The 11314-nt window shown below is 38.1% G+C and overlaps 1 protein-coding gene across 1 annotated transcript in view; it reads left to right on the plus strand.

The window, feature by feature from the left end:
* Nucleotides 1-10448, plus strand: part of Khc-73 (Kinesin heavy chain 73) — a 959680-nt gene extending 949232 nt beyond the window's left edge. Inside the window, exon 42 of the mRNA XM_090386270.1 lies at nt 9872-10448. Coding sequence (XP_090242396.1) covers nt 9872-10095 — 224 coding nt within the window. The 3' untranslated portion in view covers nt 10096-10448. The remainder of the gene's footprint in view (nt 1-9871) is intronic.
* The last annotated feature ends 866 nt before the right edge of the window (nt 10449-11314 follow it).

Consider the following 11314-nt stretch of genomic DNA (forward strand, 5'->3'; position numbering starts at 1 on the left):
GAGTTGATACGTTACTCTGGGGTTACTGCTTCCCAAATGTAGTACTTTACATTTGTCAATAATAAACTTCATTTGCCACCTCTCAGCCCATCTGCTCAACTTTTCTAGATCCTGTTGCAGCAGCATACTGTCATTAGTGTCATTAACAACCCTGCCAACCTTCGTATCGTCTGCAAACTTAGACATTAAGCCTGATATACCATAATCAGTATCATTTATAAGTACAGAAAACAACAATGGACCCAACACTGAACCCTGAGGGACTCCACTAATAACATTTGTCCACGATGAGCAGTGTCCATTAATTACCACTCTGTCTTCTGCCACTCAACCATCCCTTTATCCATAGCAACAATTTGCCACCAATGCCACACTGCTCCAATTTGTGCAGCAGTCTTCCATGTGCAACAGTATCAAAAGCCTTTCTAAGATCCAAGTATATAATATCAAAGTTATTCCCTGCATCCAGTTCTTTTGTGACCACATCATAGTATCCAATCAAATTGGTCAGAAAAGACTTCCCCTTAACAAACCCATGCTGTGTCCGAGCTATAACTGAAGTCTTGTCTAGATGATCCTGCAGTGCTTCTTTAACCAGTGCCTCCATTAATTTCCCTGGAACAGAAGTTAAACTAACAGGTCTATAATTACTTGTGTCGCCCTTTGATCCTCCTTTGTGAATTGGGATCACATTTACACATCTCCAGTCCATGGGTACCTCCCCTGAGTCCAAGGAAGCTCTCATGATTATGGCTAAGGGTTTGCTTACTTCCTTTGCTGCCTCCTTTAATATAACTCGATAGATCCCATCCACCCTAAGTACCACCTTAAGTGGTACTACACTTAAGGTGGTAGAAAATGAAAAAGACCTGGGACTAATTGTGCAGTCAGATATGAAGTTTTCTGAGCAATGCAGACAGGCTGCCAGGGCAGGTCATGGGGTTTTGTCAATGATATATAGGAATTTTGCTAGCAGGGAAAAGGAGGTGATTATCCATCTGTATAAGTCAATGGTCAGGCCACGCCTTGAGTACTGCGTACAGGTCTGGAGGCCTCATTTTAGGAAGGATGTAGATTTACTTGAGCATGTACGGAGAAGGGCAACAAGATTGGTGAGGGGAATGAAGGGATCCTCTTACCAAGAGAGGCTTAAGTTCTGCAAATTGCAGTGGCTGGAGACTAATCTGATTGAGGTATATAAGGCCACCTTGAATGGGTTGAGCACGCTGAATTCTGATGGGATCCTTCCACTTGTTCAGATTACGAACCTAAGGGGGCATAAATTCAAATTAAGAAAAGACAGATGTAGAATAGATGTGTGGAAATTTGCCTTTAGCCAGCGGGTGGTTAATTGCTGGAACAAACTTCCATCTGTCGTTGTGGAAATTGATGGGTTGAATAAATTTAAGAAGGAACTGGACAGGCATTTGGAGGGAATGATGTGATTTTTTTTTTTTGGCTGATGCTGCATAAGCTCATACACTTGCTTTCCTGCATCACATGCCACTACTACTACCCCAGGTGCCTTTCTTATGTTTATCTTCAACAATTTCATCTCCACTTTCCTCTTAGTTATTACAAAATCATCTAGCTCACTGCCAGAGTTTAGTTCACCTCTGGCATTCCCCTACCTGAATAACTCCTTGTGTGTGAATGTAGATGCAAAACACTCATTTAGTTTGTTAGCCACCTGAGCAGGATCATCAACAGTTGAACCATCGATATCCAGTGTACCAATCTGATTCATACCCTTCCTTCTAGGTTTATATAGTTTCTATTTGAGCATTACAGCTCTGGTTCATACTTTCTAGAGTTAACATACATAAAGAACTCTTGGCTGTTTTTCTTTGCATCCTTTGCCAAAGATTTCTCATAATCTGCCTTTGCCTGCCTAAGTGACTTGGTTACAGTCCAGCTTATATCTATCGTAGGCTTCCATGTCCCCCATTAATTTATATGTATCCCATGCATTTTTCTTCTCTGCCACATGTCTCATTAGTTCATCTGACATCCATTTAGGCCTAAATCTTGAACAGTATTTCTTAGTTGGTATATAAAGCCTAGTAGCTTCCAAGATTAATTCTTTGAATGCTTCCCATTTTGAATTTACTGTTGGTAACATCGTCAACTGGTCCCACCGTATAGAATTTCATTACTGTCTCAGACCTCCGTAGTTGCCTTTACTCTTGATGGTAGTTGCCTCTTTAAGTAAATCCCACTTCTGCACACTTGATCACTGCCACCTAGTGGTTCCTTTATCTGCAGATTCTTAATGCATGAAGAATCACTACTGATAATCAGATCAAGAGTATAACTCCCTCTAGTTGCCTCCCGAACATGCTGATGTAAAAAACAATCATTCAATAAATCCACTAAAGCCTTGCTAGTGTGTGAGTGACCAACCCACAAATTCTAGTCAATATCTGGAAAATTAAAATCCCCCATTATAAGACTCTCTGATTTACTGGCCTACTTTATTTCCCTGTATAGTTTTCTATTATACTCATCAGAGTCGTTAGGCCTATAACACACTACTACTCTGAATTTTGATTTCCCAGTGCTTATATCACACCAAACTGACTTGACACTGCACTGTCCTGCGATGTCAACTGGCTGCACTTCCTTGGATTTTATGTGTTTCTTAACTAATAGCATAACCTCTCCTCCCTTCCTATCCTGTCTATCCTTCCTGTACTCATTGTACTCCTCAAATTCCAGTTCTGCATTCCTTATATCTGTGTGACAACACGTCTCTGATATCCAAACAATATCTGCCTTTGATATTTTGACCAACACCTCAAATTCATCAAATTTATTTACCAAACTCTTAGCAGTTGTACACGCAAGTATACGTGCGCCTTAGTTGCTAATGCTCCAATAAAACCCAACCAACCAACCAAGTATACATGCACCTATTCCTATTCTTAGCTACCCTAACACAACCCATGTGTTTCCTTGTACCACAATGACTCCCAGCAGTCACTGAAATTCCCTGCATCTTGTTTTGCAGGCTGCTGCTTATTCCAATAGAAGCAGTGCAAGAATCACTTTCACCTCTGCCAGCAGCTACTGTTAATCTATTAGTCCATGTATCCCCCCAAGCTAGCAGTTTTCTGACCCACTTAATACTGCCTCGATAGCATCAGCAAATATTGTTGCATCTTCTATTTAAGTGTATCCCATCCCTGTAGAACAGTCTCTCCTTTTAACAAGCACAGACCAGGCTGATAAAAATTCTACCCCTTGAGCCTTGCACAATCTCTCCAAGGCCGAATTAGGCATTGTTATTGCTTGTTTTGTGACAAAACTTTTTCATAGTCGATGAAGGCAATACATAATGGAAGGCTGTATTCATTGTGCTGCACTGTTTGGATGTGATCCTTTGTACTGAAGCTGCTTCTATATAATCTTTATAATAATTTTATTTCTATAAAATTTATGCTTCTTTCTTTTAAATATTCTTAACATAATTCATATACAAATACCTTCTTTCATCTTCTCAACCTCCAACCCAAGCACAATACTAAGTACTATAGGTTCTAATACCTCTCGTGTTTTGGGTTTTCATAAAAAAAAAATATATATATATATATATATATACAGGGTCATTATAGACCTTGTGTAGTTTTGAATTTTCATAACTTTCATTCTATGCATGATAAATGAATCTGTAAAAAGGGTAAGGATAAGAATTTATTACAATTTTACATACATTTTTTCTTGGGATTGTTAATTCTCAACGTGTCCACCATCATTACGTATACAAACTGAGATACAATTCTGAAGTTCTACAAATACATTTTGCAGTTGATTTTTAGTAATACCCCGAATTACATTAGTTATCCTAGTCCGAAGATCGTCTAAAGAGCAAGGTTTTGTTTAATAAACAAGTCTTAACATGTCCCCATAGAAAAAATCCAATGGGCTCAAATCTGATGAATGTGGTGGCCAAGACAATGGTCCACCTCTTCCAATCCCCCTGTTAGTAAAATTTTCATTCAGAAACTGCCTAACACTGAGAGCAAAGTGACAAGGTGCACCATCTTGCTGAAACACTGTAACACCTATAAGTCCTAAACGTGTTAGTTCAGGAATAAAGTAATTCTCCAGCATTTCCTTGAGGTTTGGTCCTTGAGGTTGTCACAGACATTCTCTCAGATATGCCAGATAAGCTGTACTTGCTATCTAGAAGTCTAAAACACTGATGGAACTGATATTCGGGTGACATTCAAGTCAAATGGACCTAATTTCAGTGAAGTCCGGACAGTCTGTGACAGCCAAATCCTCTGTTGCACCTTACGATGGTGGGACTGTTAGTTATCCTGGGTATAACATCCATGCACAAGCACACTGTGGTTGACCACCCAGGTATGAACCAATGTAAGCAGAGGTCGAGGTGTGGCACCCACATCACATGGAGGAATGCCGACCCTCTGCGTTACCAGGCAATACTAGGCGGTACATGACTCTCATCAACCGGTGCAATACCACCACTTTGCTTATTGGAGGCTTGAAGTGGTGGAACTCATGTTTAGTCTCCAGAGCTAAGTTCCGGTCAACCCTTCCCCATCTCTTCCATCATGCAGTATGACATGACTTTTGAGGTTATGATGAACATCATGAGATCCAATCTTCCTTACATTTTGCGGGTACAGCTTTAAAACGATGTTTTCAGGCCGGCCGCTAGTTACTACATCGAACTGAACCTAATGGTAACTCCCTAGGAGACTTCCAGATCAGCTAGTATATAATCTTGCTACCTCTACTCTGCCAAATAGTGACTGGAGGGGGTCTGAGTAGTGTGTTTGCGGGGGGGGGGGGGCATTTTCGAGGCCATGTATGTCAAGGATCTGGGTGTATTTTTAACATTTGAGTACGCCATATCCAAAAATTTAATTACTTCATACAACACTTTTTCTTATAATAGTAAGAAAAACTGCCCTTTGTACAAGGACAATTTTTCTTACTATTGAATACACCATGAATAGTCAAACTAATAGAGTAAGCTTATCTGCAAAAAGATCTAAACCCCCCCAAACACTTCGTAGTTAATTTCACAAATAATACGTGGTCTCAATTCTAATCTTAACGATGTCCATTTCCACTTGCAGTCTGCCAAACCCCATGTACTTTTTTCTCACAGAATCTCAGTTATCTATTGATTCAACTACTGCCCATCTCAGTTGCCCAAATTATTCGCTGTATGATTCCTTTCGCCTCAAAGATGGTATTTGTGCATATGTCCGTTCCGATATTCCCTTGTCAGAGACTTGGTAATTTCGAATCTCCTCTCTTTGATCTTCTCTGGCTTAAAATCCCTCTACCTCGTTTTGTCAAATTCATCTGTTGTCTCTACCGTTCTCCCAACTCCACTAATCACTTGGACCTCTTTGACTTTCTCTCTTTGCAACTTGACTTTCTCCAGTCCAACTTTCCTAACAGTGAGGTAATTTTCTTTGGCGATTTTAATGTTCATAACTCCAGCTGGCTTCCGTTTTCTAGTCACACCGACCCTGCTGGTTGAGATACTGAGGCTTTTGCAATAACTAATGACTTCACACTGATTGTTCATTTACCTACTAGAATACTGGACAATCCTAATCATACAGCCAATACGCTTGATCTTTTTCTCAAAAACAACCCTTCTAAGTACACGGTCGAAGTGAGTGGTCCTTTAGGCACTTCAGATCACAACTTGGTGATTGTCTCTTCTCCAATGAAACCTTTATCTCATGGCTATTATTAACCTCGTATTGTTTGGCATTACAAGAATGCAAAATGGGATGACCTGCGAGACTTCTTTTCTTCTTTTCCTTGGTCGGATTACTGTTTCAAAACTTCTGATGTCAACGTTTGCTCAGATCGTTTCAGTGAAATTATTCTTGTAGAAATGGAATTCTTTATTCCACATTCCATCTTAAAATCTCATCCTTTGTCTAAACCTTGGTTTTCCAATAAATGTGCTAAGGCTGTTCAAGAGAACAATGTTGCATATTGTAATTGGCTTGTTTCTAATTCTTCAGTTTCATTTTCTGCCTGCACCAGAGCTCGCAACAATTGTAAAGCAGTTATTAATCGGTCCAAACTAGATTTTGAACAGGTAAAAAACAGGTTTGAGTAGAAAACTTGCTTCTTGCCCTAATGGTAGCTGAGCATTCTGGTCTCTTGCCAAAGTTATTAGCCAAAACTTTTGCCCATCTCTGCTCCCACCTGTGTCAAAACCAGATGATTCTATTGTCACTTCAGCCAAGGATAAAGCTGACTTGCTAGCATCCCATTTTTCTTCCAACTCATGTATTAATGATCTTGGTAAAACACCTCCCACCATTCCCAACACGCTCCATTCAATGTCTCCTGTGGTCTTCGCCAAAAGGATGTCAGAATTTTGACAAATCCTGATGCTAAGAAAGCTCCAGGTCCTGATGGTATTTCTCCACTTGTTCTCAAAACCTGTGGTCCTGAATTTACTCCTGTTCTTTGCCGCCTTTTTTCACTTTCTTATTCCAAAGGTGTTTTTCCTTTTGCTTGGAAATTTGCTCATATCCAGCCAGTTCCTAAAAAGAGTGACAAATCCCTCGCATCCAATTATTGTCCCATTGCAATTACTTCTACTCTTTCTAAAGTAATGGAGAAATCAATTAACAGCCAACTCTTAAACTACTTTGAAACCTTCCGTCTGATCAACGATCGCCAGTATGGATTCCATCAGTGTCGATCCACTGGTGATATTCTGGCATATGTTACCCATTTATGGACAAACTCAATGGAAAGTTCGGTGAAACACAAGCAATTACTCTTGATATCTCGAAGGCTTTCGATCGTGTTTGGTATAAAGGTCTTCTAAACAAGCTTCCATCTTATGTTTTGCCAACTGTTTTTTGTAATCGGTTATCCATTTTTCTCTCTGATCGCTCACTGAGGGTGATAGTAGATGGCTCTCTGTCTTCTAACTTCTCCACTAATGCTGGTGTACCCCAAGGTTCAGTTCTTTCCCCCACTCTTTTCCTCTTGTATATTAATGACCTTCTTCCATTGACTGGAAATCCTATCCATAGTTTTGGTGTTGATAGCACATTGCATTCCACTTTCCATTTTGAGAAACCTTGCCCTGCTCAAACAGTTTCCACTTCTCGAATATCCGCTACAGAATTCCTTAAATGCCGATCTCCAGGTAATTCTCCCATGGGGCAAAGACAACTTAGTTGATTTTAATCCTTCTAAAACTCAGTCTTGTCTTATATCTTGCAAAAAGGATTCTTCTGCTCCTATGCTTATCTTAGATGACACTCCGATTTCTAGGTACAGTATAATGATATACCTCTTTTGGGGATTACTCTGACTTCTAATCTCTCTTTGCCCAAGCACATTACACCTAAAAAACTTAGTTTTTCTCTTTTGCTCTCAGCATTACTTTTCTTCCAAACAGCTGTTCTGTACAAATCGTAAATCCGCCCTACCATGGAATACTGTTCCCACATCTGGGGAGCCGACCGGGCTAGCCGTGTAGGTGAAGTACCTGCCTGGTAACCCAAAGGTCGCGGGTTTGAATCCCGCGACCGAATCTCGGGCTTGGATCAAAGTACTGCAAAAACCTTGGGAGGTGCATTATGGCCACAGAAACCGATGCGCCAACAACTACCAAAAAAAAAAAACCATCTGGGGTGGTTCCCCCCAAAACCTCTCTCAGGCTTATAGATTCCATTCAGAAGAGGGCATTAATTAACTCCTAAGAGAGGAGTTAATTATTGACTCCTCTCTAACAGTCTCTCTACTCTGTCTCATAGATGTACTGTTTCTGCTGCATGCCTTTTCTACGGATACTTCCATGGGCACTGTTCTTCTGAATTGGCTTCCTGCTCTCTCTCTCTTTCAGAACAGTCCGAACAAGTGCTGCCACCAGCCAACATCCATTTACTGTCCAACTTCAAACTCACAGAACCATCTTTTCATCTTCCTTGTTTATTCATTCAACTGCCGTTTTCTGGAACAGCCTACCTTCATACGTATTTCCTGAAAATTAATCTACAGAAGTTTAAGTCTAATGTCAACAAATATCTTCTTTTGTCTTCACAACCTCCAACCCAAGCACGGTACTAAGTACTATAGGTTCTAATACCTCTCTTGTTTGGGGTTTTCATAAAAAAAAAATTTTTTTTTTCTAAATTTTTTTTTTCCTTGTACTTTCAGATCATGGTTTATCATTGATGGAACCTGTTTCTTTAAACTTTTTCATCCAATTAGTTATGGAATTCCTGTGTGGTGCACCTTAGTTGTAATGGGTTCTAAATCTTTTTTGTACTGCAATTACAGACTTTATCTCAGCCAACCACAGCACACAATTTACTTTCTCTTCTGTTGAAGCCATTTGGTCAAGCATAATTCTACAAAAAAAATAATAAAATTTTTGCTAAACTACAATAAAATAAGTGAATCACTCTTAGTACATACTAAACTTCTCTAAATTACATTTCTAATGTTTTTTACAGATTGATTTTATCATGTATAGAATGGAATTTATGAAAATTTAAATTACAATGACCTTGTGTGTGTGTGTGTGTGTGTGTGTGTGTGTGTGTGTGTGTGTGTGTGTGTGTGTGTGTGTGTGTGTGTGTGTGTGTGTGTGTGTGTGTGTGTGTGTGTGTTTTGAAACACAGGGTGTTTCAAAACTTTAATGCTGAAATCTTCACATAAAAATATGAAATAGACCACAAACATCTATCTTATCTTGAATAAGAGCACTCCTCCACATGCAAATATGTGACTGACAAATATATGCATTGACAAACAGCAAGGTTCAGTTCAGTACGGTTAAAGAGTTGTACAAGCACATGAAAGAAAGAAAAAATGACTGATATGCAGATGGCATAGGTGAAGCATGAGAGCACTGCAATGACTATACAAATAAAAAAATTTTCCTTTGCCACAAACACCTCATTTTACCGCTTTTGGAGCAATCAGCTAGTAGGTTTGAGAAACTGGTTTAACAAAGTGGAGGATGTACAATACAGATGCCTGAGGGCTGCATGCCTATAATGAAGGAGGAAGTATTGCAGGTTTCCATGTACCAACCTTATACTAGCACATCCTGCCATTTTAGGCTTGAAAGTTTTTATAATAAATAAAAAGGGGTGGACAATCCTGTAATGGCTATGATTAGGGGTTACACAATTTAGCAGGCTTCCTCGCACAATTTTCCTTACAAATTGTAGATTTGATTTTAGGTATATATATAAAACAGTTTTATATCTGTGTATCAACATTTACATTCTCCTTTTTTTTATATACATATATGTATGTAGTTCGGTCTAGTCTCCTTAAACAAAATAATCTGACAATTATTTCTTCTGCCTCCTGTAGATCATATAGACTAATCTAGAGGGACAATGAGAGATTTAGGTAGTCTGATATGCATATTTTGAGGCCTTAAAAATAAGATCATGGGACCTTGGTTCCCAGCAATTTGGGAACTCTGGAGCAGCTGTCCAACTCTCCATTCCATTACTGTAACTGCCATTATATAAGGATATATATTGTTCCAGGGAAAATACTCTGGATCACGTGAACAGCATTGGTGGTATGCCACTCTCCAGGAAATCAAATGGAATAATGTCTCACATGTCAAGAATCTCATTTATCTGAGTCAGATTTGAACTACTCTTCAAAAATGAATGTTTTTAGTACCTTTCTGAGAAAAATGTACACAATGAGTTTTTCAGAATTTTGCAACAAACTCCATCACCGTGTCTTCTTTTTCACAAGACATTAAATTTGAAGATACAGTTGTTCTTTTTCAGCAACCTTATATTTTAATTTACATTATTTTAAGTACCCTGTATTTTTGTGATATAATTAGCTTTTATATTCCTAATAGGATTATGTTCAACAACAGAAAGTTTACTTCAGAGGAGTCACAGTAGAGGAGAAGGACTTTCTTCAGTGGGAGTTAATATATCTCGTAGCCAAAGCAAGGGAGAGGGTCTTTCCAAAGCTTCTGATCACGCGGATGGTAGGATGAGAAGGAGTCGTGGTGAAGTTCTTGTGGAAGGATCAACATTAGGAAAAAATAGAACACTTGGTCCTAAAGTGAGAAAATGAATTAAAAACATTAAAAGAAGACCTGTGTTCAATGGGCATGAACTGGACTCATCGCAAGGCTTCGAGTGATCCATATTGTGAGTATTGTCCATCGACTGTGCCAGGATCACTAGTTTATCACTTAGTTGCCCTGATGGGCAAGAGTAGAACTTCAACAAGTTTTACCCATCCATCCATTCCATTACTGTCACCTGCCAAGATTAGAGAGTAGTTGAGTCCCAATTGCTGTCCACCAGATTAATAAATACAAATCATCTTCTGCAGACCAATGCTTCGCTCTTTGTATTAACAATGAATGTTCCATACTGGTATTAAAACATTTGTTTAATTATATCAAAACAAGAAAAAAAAAAAAAAAAAAAAAACTTCAAGCATATTGTTAATATTTATAAAGTGATTTTTATCCAGAATCTTTTTTTCTTTTATGTTTATAAATGGAGTGATATACTTGTAAAATGGTATGGAATGATACCAGTTATTTGGTATTTACTGTATAAATGAAAAATGCTATTGTACTTTGTTATATATATATAAATATATATATATAAATTATCAGTTGGTAATTCATATGTTTAGAACTGCTGCCAAGTGTGCCATGAAAATATTTAGTAGGGTACTGTTACTTCTTTTCCTTACATTTTTAGAAGAGGTTTTAAAGGCACTGCTGGAATTTTTTTTAAGTCATGTTAGTTCTTTGATGTCGCATGATAGGGATGAACATGTGTACCTCTCTAACAAGCTGGCTGTATTATAATATTAATTTATAAATGTGCATGGCACATATTTTTATAAATATTTTTGTAGGTGTTATTAATTTGTAAATATGAAAATGGACTATACTAAGTTCATAAAGGCCAAAGATTTAGCTTACGTTGTGAACATGGTTTATTTTTGTTATAGAGACTGCTCTAATTTAGATTGGTTTAAATTTCTGAAAAAATATTGAAGAGTGCTAGCTATTTTTACTTGGAATGTGTTTAATGTAAAATTCGCCAATTTCTTGGGGAAGCATTATTTATTTTTATTTTTATAGTAAATAATACAGTGGAATTTTATTTATTTTTCACATTAACACATCATCATGTAATTAATAAACACTACATGGGGTTGTAAGGGATTGGAGTAGTTGATCTGCTTAGTTACAGCTAACAGGCACATTATGACTTAGGATGCATTTTATTTCTTATTTATACTACTTTTGTGACATATGTTTTAATAA

This window comes from Mastigoproctus giganteus, chromosome 12, assembly GCF_048544385.1.
Source record: "Mastigoproctus giganteus isolate SK-2022 chromosome 12, ASM4854438v1, whole genome shotgun sequence".
In the NCBI taxonomy this organism is placed as follows: domain Eukaryota; kingdom Metazoa; phylum Arthropoda; class Arachnida; order Uropygi; family Thelyphonidae; genus Mastigoproctus; species Mastigoproctus giganteus.